This window comes from Sus scrofa, chromosome 6 (assembly GCF_054392235.1).
Source record: "Sus scrofa isolate SSC_HxYL_T2T_F1_AM1 chromosome 6, Sscrofa_HxYL_maternal_Yorkshire_Landrace_v2.0, whole genome shotgun sequence".
NCBI classification, from domain to species: Eukaryota; Metazoa; Chordata; class Mammalia; order Artiodactyla; family Suidae; genus Sus; species Sus scrofa.
The window spans coordinates 51251814-51270374 of NC_139388.1; the positions used below are offsets into that span (position 1 = coordinate 51251814).

Below are 18561 nucleotides of genomic sequence, written 5' to 3' on the forward strand. Positions count from 1 at the left end.
ACGGCATATGGAGGTTCCCAGGCTAGGGGTCGAATCGGAGCTGTAGCTGCTGGCCTACACCAGAGCCACAGCAACGCGGGATCCGAGCCGCGTTGACCTACACCACAGCTCACGGCAACACCGGATCGTTAACCCACTGAGCAAGGGCAGGGACCGAACCCGCAACCTCATGGTTCCTAGTCAGATTCGTTAACCACTGCGTCACGACGGGAACTCCTATATATATTTTTTAAATGTCTGCAGTGCCTTCTCTGGGACACATCCCATAAGTTATTTCTATGTTTTATTCATGGATATGCGGGTGGCATGAATCATCACAGTAATAGAGGCACATCCCCCTGGTGGGGCTACATGCAGAATTGGGGGATGTTTGTCATGAGGAGACCCCAGTCTCTGCCTCTGTGGGTCTAGAAGGGCTCATATTCACAGCTGAGATTTCTTCTCTCAGATGAAGTTACCCTCCCTGGTCTGGGGAGGTGGGGAGTGCTGGGACTGGGGAGACTTCCACCAGCTCTTCATTTTCAAAGAACGTCTGTTCTGGGCTGTGTTGCCCTGAGTTGGAAACTTTACATCAGATGATGCTGATACTGATGGTCTGGGGATAACACCTTATGAACCAGTGCTCCAAAGCCTTCCATGCCTGTGATGCAGTGGGAAACAAAGATGCATTCCCTGACATCATGGCCTAGAGTGGTCAGGGGAAGGATGGGGGCCACTCAGGTATCACAGACAAGACCTGAAGGAAGGAAAATGGTCAGCAGGGGATAAAGTAGGAAATAGTATCCCAGAGAGTGTTATAGTTTGGACACAGTCTGGAGGAGAGCGAGCACCCCTGCTCAAGGACATTCAAGTTGCTCTGTGTGACTAGGCTTTGGACTACAGAGGGAGAAAAGAGATGAGCAGGACAGGAAGGACAACAGGGATGGGATCGTACAGGGCTCTGGAAAGCAAGCGAGTTTGGGTGTTTCCCTGGGGTCCTGGGGTGGCATGGAAAGCTTTAGAGCATTGGTTCATAAGGTGTTGTCCCCAGACCATCAGTATCAGCATCACCTGATGCAATTCTCCAGCCCCATCTCAGACTTACTGAATCAAAAATCCTGGAGATGGAGCCCAAAAATCTGTTTCAGCAAGTCCTTTAAGGCACATTAAAGTTGGAAAATCATGGGTTTTTAGAGTAAAGTCAGCTTTGCAGATCATCAAAAAGTCATGGTCTGGAGTTCCCCTTGTGGTTCAGCAGGTTAAGAACCCCACATGAGGATGTGGGTTTGATCCGTAGTCTCACTCAGTGGGTTAAGGAGCCAGCATTGCTACAAGCTGCTGTGTAGTTTGCATATGTGGCTCAGATCTGGCGTTGCTGTGGCTGTGGAGTAGCTGGGAGATGTAGCTCCAATTCGACCCCTAGCCTGGGAACTTCCACATGCTGTGGGTGAAGCCATTAAAAGAGAAAAAAAAAAAAAAAAAAGGCATGATCTGAGTCTGTTAGGCATCAGAATACCAATGAAAACTAACTCATTGAATATTTATTTGTGCCAGGCATTCTTCATGTGTTAGCTTATTGACTTCCCAAAACAACTCTATGAGATGGCTGCCCTGTTCTGTAGAGGAAGAAGTTAAGCCGCAGGCGATCAATTCCCACATGGAGACCAAACTTTTTTTTCACTAGAATTGTGATATTAAAATCTGATTGAGTAGAAGGATGAGTAGGCCAGAACCACCAATAGGAACTCCTTGAAGACCTTCCTATCACAAACTTCGTCTCTAGCACCCTCTGCCGTTCAGGCCCCAAATGGGTGTGGAGCACCGCGCTGACTCTGTTCCCAAGCTGTAGGCGCTAGTTGGGATGCGCGTTACCATGGATACCGGCAAGCGGGGGAGAAGTTTCCTCGAGAAAGGCGGAAGTGGGTTGTAGAAGTGCTGTCGGCCATTTTGAGACCGGGCAAGAGGGGGCGGGACTGGAGCGGCGGAGAGACGGTTGACCGGTTTTAACCTAGTGACTGGTACCACGGGGCGGGGAGAAGGGGGTGGTGCCTGGTGCCATCCCCGGGAGGGATGCGGGGGGCGGGGGCGGGGTTAAGAAGGGGAGGGAAGGGGAGGAGGGAGGCGAGGAAGGAAAAGGCTGGGGAAAATTTGGAGCGCGGAGGGACTGGGCACAGTAGGGGCGGGGCAGAGGAAGAGCGGGGCAAGGCTAAGAAGCTGGGTGATGAATAGGGGCGGGGCTCGGAGAGGCGGAGCGTAGAGCCGCGAATTGTCCAGGGCATGGAAAGGAGTGGTGAGAAGAAGGGGTGGGGCCAAAAGGTGTCGCGGTTCGGGAGGAAAGTGAAGACAGAGAAAGTACTGACGCACAGGGTAGCGCCGGCAAGGAATGAGGAGACAGTGCAGGGCGAGGAGAGGGTGCGGAGCGAAGGGAAGACCAGTGGCGAGAAGAGTTCCCAAGGCAAAGAAACTGTATCTAAGGAGAAGGGGCGGGGCCATATGAGGGGGCGTGGCGAGGAGCAGGCTCGGGAAGAACAGCTCTCCCAGGAGGGAGAAGGACAGGTCGATAAAGGGCAAAAGCAGAGCGGGGAGCAAGAAACAGCCGAGAAACAGGGGAAGGTGCGGGGCGTGGGGCGGGTCCGGGAACAGGATCCGGAGAGGGACAGATCTAGAGCCAGGGCCCGGTACGTGGGCAGAGCCCGAGCACGTGCGCGGAGAAAGGGGCGGTGCGAAGAGAAGGGATGGGGCGGGGCAATAAGCAGGGTCGGAGCCAGGTACAGAGGGACTGGGGAAAATAGTTGTGGGGCAGTTAAATCGAGAAACAGAATCCGAGACGGAGTGAGGAGTAGGGGTGGGAGGCAGAGCAGGGGCAGAGCAAAGAAGGGTGGGGCAAGGTTAAGGGGTGAGAGGAGAAATCGGGGAGAAACCAGGGGCAGAGGCGTTGCCAGGAGCAACAGTAGGGGCGGGACCGGGAGTAGTAGCAGAGGTGGTGTCCGGAATTGCAATACTGGCAGGGCCTGGGGCACCGCCTGGGGTAGGGCCGTGGTCTGGAGCAGAAGTGGAGCCAGGAGCAAGAGTAGGGGTGGAGCCGGTAGCACTAGCAGGAGCGAAGCTAGAAGCAAGAACTGGAGCGGAGCTGGGAGCAAGAGTAGGGGTGTAGTTAGGAGCAAGAACAGGGGTGGGGCCAGAAGTCTGAGCAGGGACGGGGCCGGGGGTCCGGTGGGGGCGAGGCGCAGGAGCTAGGCGGGATCTCAGACGGCACCTACCAAGAGTTGTATTGCCGGCTGGTGACCTCCGCATTTTCCAGGTTGAAGCCACGTTGCCCACTGCCCCAACATGTCCCCTGCTGGCCCTGCGTGGCCGAGACTCCGAGTCCTGCGGGCGCTGTGGGCACTTCTGGTGGTGCTATTGGCACCATGGAGGTTGTGGGCGATAAAGGATACCCTGGAGTGCACCTGGCAGGTTGTCCTGAACAACTTTGAAACAGTAGGCAAGAACCACGCAAGCGATCGTTTTTTCAATCAAGAGCCCCTGGACACAGTGGACGAAGTGTTCAGCCTGCTGGTGGATGCACCCATCGACCCGGACGAGGTGAGGGGACTGGGGTCTGGAGAACGGGAGAGGTCCTGGACAGGCACCTCACTGGGCTCCAGACATTTGCCCAGCTTATCCTTGCAGAGATACCTGGGCTTTCCTTACTTCCTGAAGATCAACTACTCCTGCAGAGGAGAGGTGAGTGGGTGCAGCGGGGGTGGGCTCATTCTGTTCAGGCCTGTTTCTCCATCTCTAACATTTGAATAGCAGGGACCTTAAATATTCACAAAGATTCCTGTTATCCCACCAAGCACATGGTTGGTGCTCTATTAAAAAATAGAGGTATAGGAGTTCCCCTTGTGGCTCAGCGGTAACGAACCCGTCTGGTATCCATGAGGATGCGGGTTCAATCCCTGGCCTTGCTCAGTGGGTTAAGGATCTGGTGTTGCTGTGAGCTGAAGTGTAGGTTGCAGACGAAGCCGGGATTTTATGTGGCTGTGGCTGTGGTGTAGCCTGGCAGCTGCAGCTCTGATTCAACCCCTGGCCTGGGATCTTCCGAGTGTCACTGGTGCGGCCCTAAAAAGACATTATGTGTGTGTGTGTGTGTGTGTGTGTGTGTGTGTGTGTGTGTATACATGAGAGATTTCAGATAGCATAAAACTTACCATTTTAAAGTATACAATTCAATAACATTTAGTGTATTCACAAAGGTGTGCAACCATCACCGCTATCTTGTTCCAGAACATTTTCATCACCTCAAAAGGAAACACTGTACCCCCATCCCTCCAGCCCTGGAGACCACTAATCTACTTTCTGCCCCTGTAAATTTGTTTATTCTGGACATTTCATATAAATGGAATCATATGGAAGAAGCCTCCGGTTTCTTAGCATGTTCTCAAAGCTATGCTACAGCATGGATCAGTATTTCCTTCTTAGGCTTGAGTAGTATTCAGTTGTATGAATGTGCTGCATTTTGCTTATTCCTTCATTAATGGATGGACATTTGGGTTATTACCCATTTAGGGAGGGCTATTATGAACATGTTTTTGTGTAAACATGTTTTGACTTCCCTTCAGTATATACCTAAGAAAGGAATGACTGGGTCATATGTTAACCCTGTTTCACTTCTGAGGACCTGCTGTGCAGGCTTTCACATTCCCATCGACAGTGAGAGCCTTCCAGTTTCTCTCCATCCTCATCAGCACCTGTTATTGTCCATCTTTTTGACAGTAGCCATCTAGTATGTGTGAAGGGGTATCTCAATGTGGTTTTGATTAGCATTTGCCTCATAACTAATGATGCTGAACATATTTTCATATGTTCATTGCCCATTTATCTGTCTTTGGAGAAATGTCTATTCAAATCCTTTGCCCATTTCAATGTTGCATTGTAAAATCTCTTTTTATATACTGGATACTAGTTTATAAAGTAGTTCCTTATAAGATATACAAATTGTAAATTTTTTTGTGTGTTCCATACTGCGGCATATGGAGGTTCCCAGGCTAGAGGTAGAATCAGAGCTACAACTGCTGGTCTATGCCACAGCCACAGCAACGCCAGATCCTTAACCCACTGAGCGAGGCCAGGGATCAAACCCACAACCTCATGGTTCCTAGTCAGATTCGTTTCCGCTGCGCCACGACAGGAACTTCCCTTTTTATGTTCTCGATGATGTTCTTTAAAGCACAAAAGTGTTATGTTTATTGAGATATAATTCACATATCATACAACAGCTCCAAAGTTTTAAATTTTTTTCTTTTTGGGGCCACACCCACGGTATATGGAGGTTCCCAGACTAGGGGTCAAATTGGAGCTACAGCTGCCAGCCTACACCACAGCCATTTTATGACTTCATTTTATGAAGTGGGCATGATCACCGTTGTACCCTTGCTACCCCCACAGCAACGCCAGATCCTTCATCCACTGAGTGAGGCTAGGGGTCAAACCCACATCCTCATGGATCCTAGTCAGGTGCGTTAACCACTGAGCCATGAGGGGAACTCCCAAAGTTTTAAATTTTGATTAAGTCAAATTATTTTTTTTTCACTTAGTGCTTGTGCCTTTGGTAGTATCTAAGAAGGCTTTGCCTAACCAGAAGTCCCAAAGATTTACTCCTATGTTTTCTTCTAGAGATTTTTTTGGTTTTAGCTCTTGTATTTAGGTCTTTGATCTATTTTGCGTTAGTTTTTGTATGTGGTGTGAGGTAGGGGTCCAACTTTTACATGTGAATATCCGGTTATGCCGATACCATTTGTTGGAAAGATTATTCTTTCCTCATTGAATTGTCTTGGCATCCTTGTCAAAAATCAATTGACCATAAATATAAGGGTTTATTTCTGGGTGTAATTCGATTCCATTGTTCTGTATGTCTGTCCACATGCCAGTACCACACAGTCTTGATCACTGTGGCCTTATATTAAGTTTTCAAATTGGGAAGTTTGTAATCCTCCAACTTTGTTCTTCTTTTTCAAGATTGTTTTGGCTCAAGTAAGCTTTCTGAGGACAGTTGAATGTTGTGGTGTAGAGCTGAAGTGCTGGAGGCTGCACACCCGGGTTGGAATCTGCAGTGGACTGACATTTACTGGGAGGAAGTGTATAGCATGTTAGCAAATCCTTTGGGCTCTGGAGCCAGGCTGCCTGGTTGCAAATCCCAGCTCTGCTACAGAAGAGCTTTGTCATCTCAGGCAAGCTGCTTAACTTCTCTGGACCGAAGTTTCCTCACCTTTAGCAAGGATACAACGGTGATCATACTCACTTGATAAAATGACGAAATATGGGTGAAGCACTTAGCACAGGGTCGGGTTCATAGACAGGGCTCAGCAAATGCTAGCAACAGGTTTCTAAAGTGTGACCCATGGCCAAGGGTTTATTCCATGAACCTTCTCTCCTTATCTGTGAAAGTGTGATAATAGCTCCTTTATCTCTTCATGTAACACCTGTTCTGAGTCAGATCTTTTTTTTTTTTTAAATTTAAGAGATGGAGTGGGGGAATTCCTATTGTGGCTCAGTGGGTTAAGAACCTGACTAGTGGAGTTCCTGTCGTGGCGCAGCGGAAATGAATCTGACTAGGAACCATGAGGTTGTGGTTTGATTGGCCTCACTCAGTGGGTTAAGGATCTGGTGTTGCCATGAGCTGTGGTGTTGGTCGCAGACGTGGCTCAGATCCTGCGTTGCTGTGGCTCTGGCATAGGCTGGCAGCTGTAGCTTCAATTCGACCCCTAGCCTGGGAACCTCCATATGCCGAGGGTGAGGCCCTAAAAAGCAAAAAAAAAAAAAAAAAAAGCAAAAAGAAAAGATCCTCACTAGTATCCATGAGGATGTGGGCTCAATTCCTGGCCTCGCTCAGTGCTCAGTGGGTTAAGGATCCAGCATTGCCATGAGCTGTGGCGTAGGTCGCAGACATGGCTCAAATCTGGTGTTGCTATGACCGCAGTGTACAATCAATAAATGCATAAATACATGAATACATAAATTTAAAAAATGTGGAGGTAGTACAATGATAAACAGCATGACCAGGTTTTTCTTCTGGATTCAGCCCACCAGGGAAGCAGATGATCAGCAAGTAAAGACATAAAATAACGTATTAGGGTATTCGGTGTAAAGAAGAAAATAAAATGAGGTGACATATTAGGAAGGAGGGAGTTAGCAGGGTGGTTGGGGAAGGTCTCCGAAGAGCTTGAGCAGAGACTCAAGTGATGAAAAGAGACGCCCTTGAGGAGAACTGAGGAAAGCATTTAGCCTGAGGGAGCAGCCAGCACCTCAGCTCTGAGTGAGTGAGTGTGTGTGTGTGTGTGTAGGGACAGTCAGAGGAAAGACTAAGGACCTTTCACTCCGAGTAAAGTGGAGCCACCAAGAAGGTTCTGAGCCGAGAAGAGCCCTCCTGCTGTGGGGTGGGGGCAGGGTGGGAGCAGGACGCAGGGCTGGGGCTGATCCTCGGTCCGGCAGGAGTGGAGGGTGGACAGGACCAGGGCGGTTGTGGTCCCTGCTGTCCTGACAGGGGGCTGGTCCCCGCCCCACCAGCGCTTGCTGCCCTGGGATTGGAAACCTGGAGGCAGGGCTGGGCCGGGTGTAGTGGGCAGGATTGAAAGGGCCTTGGCCGTGGCACTCCTTTGGATGAATTCCAGCGCTAAGGGGTCAGACCCCTTCCATCCCTCTTCCAGGTCCCAGAGCCCACCCCCACGGCCCTACCACAACCGGCGGCTTGCATACAGGTGTCTCCCGAGGAGGCCTCCAAGCCGTTGCTTCGGCTGCTCTGTACCCTAGTCCCCCTGTCTCCCTCCTTCTGTCTCCACTCGAAGCGCCCCTGTTTCCTTGTTAGCCCAGCTGGGATCCGGGCATCTCTGGGAGGCTGTCCCCGGTCACCGGTCACCCTCTTCCCCAGTTCCTTTCTGTGTAACTGCCCCATCCCACACTCACCCTGGGCCCCAGTCCCCAGCCCCCAAACCTGGCTATTCTCTGCCTGCTGGAGGCGGCAGAGAGTAATTTCTGCGGGGGGCGGGGGTGGGTGTGAAGAGGGGCGGAGCATGTGTAGAAGCCTCTAGAGCGGGACTTGGAATCCCTGAAGTCAAGGACAGGGCTGCCAGCAGCGCTGGGAGCCAGGCACGCCCACTTGCACGTTTTTGCTTGTCCCATGCTGTCCTTCCCTTACCTCCAGATTCCTTCTGAGGACCTTGCGCCAGACTCTCCTCCTCCAGGAAGACCTCCTGACTCCCTCCACACGTCTGTCCCTCTCCTAGCCTGGCCCATCCCCGACCCCAGTCTTATCCCCAGGTGTTCTCTGCCCTCCCGGTGGTGGAGTCTGTTCTCCTGACCCAGCCCGGGAAGGCAGGCTCGTAAAGGCAGGGTCAAGGCAGGGGGACCCCCAGGCTCTCTTAAGGACATGCCAGTGGGGTCATCTCCTCCCCAGTCATCTGAGGCCCTGGTCCGCAAAGGCCACCTGACGGGGCTGAAGCCCGTGGTGCTGGTCACCTTCCAGTCCCCAGTCAACTTCCATCACTGGAAGATAGAGCAGCTGCAGATCCAGATGGAGGCAGCCCCCTTCCGCAGCAGAGGTGGGCCTGGGGTGGGGTGGGGGTGTGTGCTCCTGGAGGTGTCCCAGCCTGGTGAGGGGGTGGGGGCCTTGCTGAAGGCCTTAGAGGGGTTCGTGACCTCGAGGGGAGGCTGGGGTCATCAGAGGGGCCCATGACCTGGTGGGGCGTGGGGGTTGTTAGGGGCCTCACAGGGTGCGGGGAGACCTCTGCAGATTCCACGGCCTAAATGGGGCCACACAGAGACCCCGGTAGGATCCCTGGCTGAGAGAGGGCCTGTGGCCTGGAGGGGGCGCTGGGAGGGCCCAGCAGCCTCAGTGCCGCCCGGCTACCCGCAGAGTGGTGTAACGCCGAGGAGCTGTGCATCATGAGCTGGTACATGCCCATGCCCATCAAGAATGGCAGCGTGGTCATGCGTGTGGACGTCAGCAGCAATGGCCTGGGGCCCTTCATCCCCAATAAAAGGTGCCTTTTCCCAAGGCCGGGGCAGGAGGGGAGACTCTAGGGGGGACTTCCTAATCCCTGGATCCCCAACAAAGACAGGAAGAGCCCAAAGGGAGGGAGCAGGGCAGGGAGGTGGCCATGAGCGCTGGCAGAAGCAGCAACCCTCCCCTGTGCAGCCCACACCTCCCACCAGGTTTCAGGTGAACATCAACGGCTTCCTGGAGAGACAGCGAGACAACAGCCTCCAGTTCACTGTGGGAAATGAGGTGAGGGGCCCAGATGGTGGGGAGGGTTGACAATGTGGCTAAAGACCGTGAGCCCGGGCCCTGATTCCTTCCCAGACAAGTGGCAGAGCACTTACTATGCACTGGTCCTGGGCCACATGGTCTGCCGAATGGACTGTCGCATTAGGTCTTGACAGTGACCCGTGAGGGAAGGTACTCTCACATACCCATTTTAAAGAGGAGAAAACTGAGGCCCCAAAGGGATGGAGCCATTTGCCCACAGTCTCTTGGCATCTACATATGGAACAAGACTTGAAATTTGTCTGACTTCTACACCCATATTATTTATTCTTCTTCTTATTTATTATAGTTTTTTTTAATGTGTTAAAATATAGTTGAAGAGTTCCAGCTGTGGCTCAGAGGGTTAAGAACCTGCCATAATATCCATGAGGATGTAGGTTCAATCCCTGGCCTCACTCAGTGGCTTAAAGATCACGGCATAGGTCACAGATGCAGCTCAGATCCAGTGTGGCTGTGGCTGTGGCTGTGGCAGAGGCCAGCGGCTGCAGCTCTGATTTGACCCCTAGCCTGGGAACCTCCATGTGCTGCAGGTATGGCAATAAAAAGAAAAAAAATACAGTTGAGTATACCCATATTCTTCTTCTTTTTTTTTTTTTTTGTCTTTTTAGGGCTGCACCCTCAGCACATGGAGGTTCCCAGGCTAGGGGTCCAATTGGAGCTGTAGCTGCCGGGCTACACCACAGCCACAGCAACGCGGGATCTGAGCCACATCTGCTGCCTACACCACAGCTCAAGGCAATGCCAGCTCCTTAACCCACTGAATGAGACTGGGGATCAAACCTGCAACCTCATGGTTCCTAGTTGAATTTGTTTCTGCTGTTCCAAGACGGGAACTCCAGAAAAGCATTTCATGCACAGAGAACTGCCAGTGCAAAGGCTCTGAGAAGCAGCGAGCAGGTGGGAGAGAGTGGTCCGGGGGAGAGGGGTGGGGATGAGATCAGAGAGGCGAGGGGCACCGATAGTGTGGGGCCTGGTGGATCAGCGCACATCCTTTGGCTTTTACCCTAAATGAGAGGGAACCGTGGGAGGCGAGGCAGGTGCTGAGCAGCACTCCCGGCCTTGCGCTGCAGCTCTTCGATCTGATACCCCGGTACTTCGTGAACGTCCCGTCGAGGCCCCTGTGGTACACGGTGGACCAGGCCCCTGTGCTCATCCTGGGCGGCATCCCTGAGGAGAAGGCCATCCTGCTGACCGACACGAACTTCGAGGACTTCTTTCTCGTGGAGGTGAGCGATGCCCGGCGGATGGTGGGTGGGGGCCTCTTGAAGGGACCTGGGTCTCAGCTCCTAAAATGAGGTGGGGCCGGGGGCCTCAGAAGGGCTCCCCAAAGGCCTGCCATCCCCCATGAGAGGCAGATAGCGTGAAGGAAAGACAGAAGACGCTGCAGCCCAACAGCCTAGGGTCAGATCCTGGTTCTGCCACTTCTTGGCTGTGTGATGTTGGGCAAGTCACTTCACCTCCCTGGATCTCAGATTCCCCACCTGTAAAACGGGAACAATATTTATATTTACCTCACAGAATGAATGTGAGGCTGACATAAGCAGACACAGAAGGAGGATTGTGTGAGGCAAAGCTAGTGTTATGTATAGGTCCACCACTTGAAAGTCTGAAATCCAAAAAGTTTTGAAATGGCATTTGCACAAGTTTAGGGCTAAAATGCATTTGTTGAGCTTGCAAAGGCTACTTTTTTTAGTCTTTATGTATTTCATTTAATTACTTAATTAATTAATGTATTTTGCTGCAACCTTGGCTGTTGCAAGTTCCTGGGCCAGGGATCAAACCCGAGCCACAGCAGCAATCCAAGCCAGTGACGACTCTGGATCCTATGCCACAAGGGAACTCCCTATTTATTCCCTATTTATTCCATTTAGTGTGAATATTCAGATGCTGCCCTGCAGAAATATTAAGGAGTTTGAATATGGGGTGCTTCCCTAGACCCCACTGAGGGTTTGAATGGTACATACATACAATTTTTACCTTCCAAACACTGGAAAATTCTGAACTGTGATGTACATCTGGCCCCCACGGTTTAAAATTTGGCATTGTGAGTCAGTATTATTCCCAGACTGGGGAAGACAAGTCTGAAAGCAAGGTTCTTTCAGTGTGGATAACGAACATGTTTGGGTCCATTGCAATTTGATTTAAACAGAGAAATGGATTTAGAAGGTGCACCTAACTGCAAAGCCCAGACACAGATCATCAGCCTTCAGGTCTGGCTTGATTCAGGGCTCAAATGAGGATTCTAGCTTTTACCTCTGTTTGTGATTCATAGCACCCCAATTCCCAAGCATAGAGAGGGAGCATCTGTTTCCCAAATAGCTTAAAAAAAAAAATCCTGAAATTTATTGGCTTGGTTCTGATCAGCCCAGCTTGGGTCGTGTGTCCCAAAAGAATGGAATGTGCTGGCTGGCTTAGCCCAGGTCGTGACATCTATATCCAAATGAGGTCATCTGAGACAAGAGGCAGAGAAAGGATGGTTCCTTCAGAGTGAAGTCAGGGTAGCTTTGCCTCAAGCTATCGGGAGAAGATACTGGTTGTTCATTATGTCCAAGATAGCAATTGTGCACCTCAACAGCCCCAGAAGTTTGCCTAGCCTCCTCCCATCATGTCTGAGAGCCCCACTCATCATTCTGATAACTGTGTGGATTAATGTTCTCTCGGCTTCCTCTGGCTCTGAATTCCTGCTTCTACTGAACTCGTTCCATTTACAGACCGTCTCCCTGTCTTGAGTCAGCTCTCTCTGTTCTGGTCCAAGTTTTTCCAGACCTTGCTCAGTTTTCATGCTCCTGACCCAAACACATCCACAGGAAATGGGTGGCCAATGTGGGTTCTACTGAAGCTATTTGGAGAGGCAGGGAAGGGGGATATGTCACAGGAAGGAAAAGTTCCATTTTAGGCTTCCTTATTCCTGCTTTTTAATTTTTAAAAATTTTTAAATTTTATTGTTTTTTAGGGCCGCACCTGCAGCATATGGAGGTTCCCAGGCTAGGGGTCTAATCAGAGTTACAGCTGCCGGGCTATGCCACAGCCACAGCAAGGCGGGATCCGAGCCGAGTCTTCGACCTACACCACAGCTCACGGCAACGCCAGATCCTTAACCCACTGAGCCAGGCCAGGGATCAAACCTGCAACCTCATGGTTCCTAGTCGGATTCGTTAACCACTGTGCCACGACGGGAATTCCTTCAAGAACACTGTTATGATGCTGAATAGGGTAGAGGAATGTTCTCCTTAATTTGATGAAATTTTGCTCAGCAGCAGAGCCTAAAGTTTAGCTTTGAATTCTACTTTTTAATAGAAAAGTTAGTGGAAAATTCCACTTTGCAATGGAAAATTTCAGTCAAACGCAAAAAGGAGAGAGAATCCTATAGTGAACTTCAGTAATTTATATGTTGCCCCTTTTTTTGGTCCCCACTATATTCCCTGCCCCCGGAGTATTTTAAAGAAAATTCTGACCATTTTGTTGTTTCACAGGGAAATTCTGGAGGAAGTATCTCTAACACAAGAGGACTTGTAAGAAATAAAACCATAATGCCATTATCATGCCCAGAAAATCTAGTAATAGCTCCTTCCTATCATCTAACTGAGTCATAGTCAGTTTTTCTTAATATCATCTAACCTGGTCAATTTCCTCCGGTTATACAAAAGTATAATATATAAGAGTTCCCTGGAATTCCCGTCGTGTCTCAGTGGGTTAAGAACCCAACCAGTATCCACAAGGATGAGGGTTCAATCTCTGGCCTCGTTCAGTGGGTTAAGGATCCAGTGTTGCTGTGAGCTGTGGTGTAGGTCACAGATGCGGCTAGGATCCCGCATTGCTGTGGCTGTGGCATAAGCCAGTAGCTGCAGCTCCAGTTTAACCCCTAGCCTGGGAACTTCGTATGCCACAGGTGTGTCCTTGAAAAGAAAAAAAAAAAAAAAAAAAAAAAAGAGTTCCCTGGTGGCCTAGTGGTTAAGGACACTGAGTTGTCAGTGCAGGTTACTGCTGTGATGTGGGGTTTGATCCCTGGCCCAGGAGCTTCCACAAGGCCAAAAAAGTGTGCCTTGGGTCAAACATGGAATCCTTTGCATCCACATCGGTACCACCCTGACCTTGGCCTGGGGAACCAGGACTCCTGAGCACCATTGAGTGCATTGTGCCCTGCCCATCTCTAGGGAGCACAGAAAGCCCCTCCTGGCTCTGGCGTGGGTCACCTGCTTCCAGGGGGAGCTTGTCGGGGAAGTGTGGCCACCAAGATGGAGTGAGCAGGAAGGGCACCCTGAGGACAGCTGCTTGTATCCATCCCAAGCAGTCGTCAGAGAGGCTGCCTCCCCCTCCTCAAGGCAGGACACAGGGGCTGAGATCAAGGTCGCCTGCTCACCATGGGTTCTCCTCCCCTGCAGCTGAGCATTGACAGCTGCTGGGTAGGCTCCTTCTACTGTCCCCAGGCCAACTTCACCGCCACCATCTATGATGCCATCGCCACCGAGAGCACCCTCTTCATTCGGCAGAACCAGCTCATCTACTATTTTACCGGCACCTATACCACACTCCATGAGACCAACCATGGCAGCGGTGAGGGGGCAGTGACCAGGTCACATTACCTGGGTGTCCATAGCATCCTAGGCAAGGGACCTGCCTGTCGGAGCCCCAGGGAGGGCGCCTCAGTGAATCCATGACCGGAGGCACCTGGGACTGGAATTGCCATGGGTGGGGAGCGGGCTGTTGCAGGGACTTCTGGCTCCTGAAGCATGGCTGCTGCGGCCTCCTCCGAACCTCCATGTGCTGGGGGAAGCTTTCATCCTGACTTTCCCAGGAGTGTAAACCGACTGAGGACAGAGAGAGGTGTGGGAGTGAAGGGAGGGGGCAGAGAGAGACACACCCCCACCCACCCACACGCACATGTGCAGGTGCACATGCGCACACAGACACAGACACAGAGTCAGAAAGACATGCTGGGCAGGATGCTTACCAAGAGAGAAACTGGGGCAGTTGGGGAGAGTCAGAAAGCAAGAGAAATAAAGATGGGCTGTTGGTGAGGCAAAGCCATGAAGGAGGTTGATCAGAGAGGAAAAAGAGAGGCTTTTGATTCAGCATCATCTTTTACACATTTTTCTCACCCCCACCCTCGTGCTCCATATAAAAGAGTGATGACAGAGTTCCCCTCCTGGCGCAGCAGAAATGAATCTGCCCAGGAACCGTGAGGTTGTGGGTTTGATCTCTGGCCTCACTCAGTGGGTGAAGGGTCCGGCGTTGCCGTGGGCTGTGGTGCAGGTTGCAGACTCGGCTCAGATCCTATGTTGCTGTGACTGTGGTGGAGGCTGGCAGCTGTAGCTCTGATTTCAACCCCTAGCCTGGGAACCTCCATATGCCGCCAGTGCAGCCCTAAAAAAAAACCAAAAACAAATGATTGAGTGATGTCAACTTATAGGGTCACAGAAAATTGCACTGTAACCAGTACTTCATTAGTTAATGAATGTGCCCAGCAGCTTCATTTTTCTCCCTTTCTTTCTTAGGGCACATTGACAGTGGGAAGAACCCAGTTAAAATAGATCTAAGTCAAAGAAAGGGATGTTTATTGGCTTAGGTAGATGAAAAACTCAGGAACATGTTGTTTTCAGGCACAGTTGGATCCAGGAGCTCACTGTAGCTGCCCCATCTATAGCCCAGCAACAACCCAGCAACTGCCGACTTTTAAGCTCTTGAGGAGCCCCAGGAAAGAACATCTCTTTATTAGTGGCTACAAGCTGAGATCACACACCCAGCTCAGAACCCAACCCTCTGGCCAGGGGAATGCAAGTGTGGGATCAGCCCAACCTGAACACCATGGACAGAGTGTGAGCAGGGGGGATTTTCTCAAAGGCAGCTGGGGCCTTATGTCAAGGGCCTCTAAGACACCATCTTGGACACTCACTCCAGTGGATGGGGGAAATGTGGATGGGGGCCCAGGTGCCAGGCTCAAATGTCTGTCCTGGCCCTCACAGGTAGATGGGTTCGTATCTTGGCCAACGAGTGCGTCAAGAAATTATGCCCCGTGCATTTCCATAGCAACGGCTCTGAGTACGTCATGGCCCTCACCACGGGCAAGCACGAAGGTTACGTCCACTTTGGAACCATCACAGGTGAGCTTGGGGCCCTCTGGCAGCCCAAGAGACCTCTCCGTACCCTCTCACCCCTAAGAATTCTGATCCCAGAATTCAACCTTCACCATCTTCCTTCAGGAGGGGTCACAGGCTGGAGGTTCTCCCATGAGTCTCAGAGGTTTATGCATTTGTAGGGGCAGGGCTTGGAGTGTATTATACATCTTTCATGATCAGTTTTGTTTCAAAGGACAGAAGCCCAATTCAAAAATCATTTGAGTTCCTTGGTGACCTAGTGGTTAAGGAGTCAGTGTTGTCACTGCTGTGGCTTGGGTTTGATCTGTGGCTTGGTCAAAAAAATCATATCTAAGCATAAATTTTTTTTTTATCTTCTTATGACCGCACCCACAGTATATGGAGGTTCCCAGGCTAGGGGTCGAATCAGAGCTGCAGCAGCCAGCCTATGCCACAGCCACAGCAATGCCAGATCCGAGCTGCATCTTTGACCTACACCACAGCTCACAGCAACACCGGATCCTTAACCCAGGCCAGGGATCGAACCTGTGTCCTCATGGATGCTAGTCAGATTCACTTCCTCTGAGCCATGATGGGAACTCCCTAAGCATAGAAAATTTGTAAATGGGAGTTCCTTTTGTGGCTCAGCAGATTCAGGACCCAACATTGTCTCTGTGAGAATGCATATTTGATCCCTGGCCTTGCTCAATGAGTTAAAGTCTGGCATTGCCTTCCACATGCCACAGGTGTAGAGATAAGAAAAAAAAAAAAAAATTGTAGACATAAGTGAAAAGACCAGGATCCAGCATCAGGCATGGCTGGATCCAGGGCTCACAGGGTATATCATCAGGACTTTATCTCTTGGGAAGGTAGCATAGCGTAAGGACTGTAGCACAGGTTCTGGAGAGAGACTGCTCTAGCACACCCACCCAAGTCTTCTGTGGCTTTAGACAGGTGACTTAGCCTCTCTTTTTGGTCTCATGTCCTCATTTGCAATATGGGAGTGATAGTACTAGTACCTGCTTCATTGTGTTGATAAAAGATTAAACAAGTTGGCGTATACAAAGTTCTTAAGGCAGTGCTAAGCTCATGGTGAGTGCTATTCAAGGGTGTATCGTTATGAGCCTGTGATTCAGCTTCATTTTTTTTTTTTTGGTTTTTTTTTTTTTTTTGTCTTTTTGCCATTTCTTGGGCTGATGCTGCAGCATATGGAGGTTCCCAGGCTAGGGGTCTAATCAGAGCTGTAGCCACAGGCCTACACCAGAGCCACAGCAATGCGGGATCCGAGCCACATCTGCAACCTCACCACAGCTCTCAGCAACACCAGATCCTTAACCCATTGAGCAAGGCCAGGGATCGAACCTGCATGGTTCCTAGTCAGATTCATTAACCACTGAGCCACGACAGGAACTCCTCAGCTTCGTTTTCAGGTAGATATTCTTCTCCCGAGGGTTAAAGATGGCCTTCAGGAACTCAAGGCTCACATCCCCCACCAGTAGGAGTCACCTGGAGAGGGTGAGTCAGCGTCTCATTAGCTCCCGCACAAATCCCAAGGTGTGCTCTATTGGCCCATTCTGGGTCACGTGGCCAGTCCTGAGCCAATCTCTGTGACCAGAGGCTGACACAGTCTCATAAGCCAGTTGTGAATGACTGAAAGGCCAGTTAGGGGAGACAGGCCCCACGGAATCCCAAGGACTAAGAGGGAGGCCCAGGGATTGTGTACCTGGTACAATTGGAAAGCTGATGCAATGGGGGTGCCAGACGGGGTGGGAAGGACCTGAGCATGGACCTGCCCTGCCCCACAGATGGCCGCGTGTCCTTCGAGTTGCTACCCAGGCAGCAGTCCGTGTGCAATGGGATACGAGGTACCCAGCTTCCAGATGGGTCTGCAGCGGGTGGGGGAGGCAAGGGAGTGTGTGTTGGACTTGGAGGGGTTGGGGGCGGGGTAGAAGCATGGAAGGGTGGGAAATTTCTTGGGCACGGGTATAGGGTCACCGGGATAGGTGTGGCAGTCACAGAGACCATGGAGCGGGGTGGGGTCCAGAGGCCACTCTGGACCTTCAGCCTCCCTGCCAGTGGTCAACTGCTCCATAACCTGGGCCGTGTTCATTGCTGGTGACTACGATCTACTGCTGCTGGTGGAGATTGAAGAGCCCGCCTCCAGGAAGTATTTCCTGGTGGTCAGCTACAACCTGGGTAATTGGGGAGCCATGGGGGGCTGAGAGGGCAGGGGCAGGAGCTCAGATTGTGAGCTGTGGGCCCATCCTATGGGGTCTGTGCCCAGCCGGCCTCGGGAGGGAAATGTGGCTCATGCCACTGCTGGGTAAGGGGCAGTGGTCTTAATGGGCTGGGTGGGCTGGAGAAAGTATGAGGAAGTTAATGAGACTGGAACAGAGGGGAAGGGGAGGGATGGAGATTGGAGAGGTGAGCAGACGCCAGACAGAGGAGGGCCTCGTGACTCGAAAATGATACGATGCTTTTCACCCGTCAAAAACCTAGGGGAGTAGTTCCTGCCGTGGCGCGGCGGAAACAAATCCGACTAGGAACCACGAGGTTGTGGGTTTGATCCCTGGCCTTGCTCAGTGGGTTAAGGATCCAGCATTGCTGTGAGCTGTGGTGTAGGTCGCAAATGCGGCTCGGATCTGGCGTTGCTGTGGCTCTGGTGTAGGCTGGCGGCAGCAGCTCTGATTAGACCCCTAGCCTGGGAACCTCCATATGCCTCAGGTGTGGCCCTAGAAAAAGACAAAAAACAAAAAACAAACAAACAGGAGTTCCCGTCGCGGCGCAGTGGTTAACGAATCCGACTAGGAACCATGAGGTTGCGGGATTAATCCCTGGCCTTGCTCAGTGGGTTAAGTATCCGGCGTTGCACGAGCTGTGGTGTGGGTCGCAAATGCAGCTTGGATCTGGCATTGCTGTGGCTCTGGCGTAGGCTGGCAGCTACAGCTCCGATTAGACCCCTAGCCTTGGAACCTCCATGTGCTGCAGGAGCGGCCCAAGAAATGGCAAAAAGACCAAATAAATAAATAAATAAATAATTTAAAAAACAAAAAAACAAAAAACACCTAGGGGAGGAGTTCTCACCGTGGCACAACAGGATCAACTGTAAGACTTGGTTTGATTTTCCTCCAAGTGAGAGTAGAACTCTCGTACATGTACAGTTGCATAGGCTGTGCATGATGCTCCCCAGCTGAGGAGTCAGAG

The 18561-nt window shown here is 51.2% G+C and overlaps 2 protein-coding genes across 51 annotated transcripts in view; both read left to right on the forward strand.

Moving 5' to 3' along the window:
* NFKBIB (NFKB inhibitor beta) overlaps positions 1–18561 on the forward strand; it is a 1076695-nt gene that overhangs the window by 614709 nt on the left and 443425 nt on the right. The window lies entirely within an intron of this gene.
* Positions 1939–18561, forward strand: part of CATSPERG (cation channel sperm associated auxiliary subunit gamma) — a 30937-nt gene continuing 14314 nt past the window's right edge. For 30 of the 50 annotated variants that reach the window (XR_014806065.1, XR_014806064.1, XR_014806068.1 and 27 more), the window contains exons 1-11: positions 1939–1997; positions 3281–3564; positions 3652–3705; positions 8414–8558; positions 8873–8999; positions 9172–9244; positions 10354–10509; positions 13666–13837; positions 15247–15384; positions 17163–17222; positions 17422–17553. Coding sequence is in view for 31 of the 50 variants with exons in the window: in XM_084960503.1 (XP_084816629.1) it covers positions 3310–3564; positions 3652–3705; positions 8414–8558; positions 8873–8999; positions 9172–9244; positions 10354–10509; positions 13666–13837; positions 15247–15384; positions 17163–17222; positions 17422–17553 (1312 nt within the window). In the remaining 19 variants the exon portion in view is untranslated. The other 20 variants (XR_014806067.1, XM_084960496.1, XM_084960515.1 and 17 more) reach the window with 12 other exon arrangements.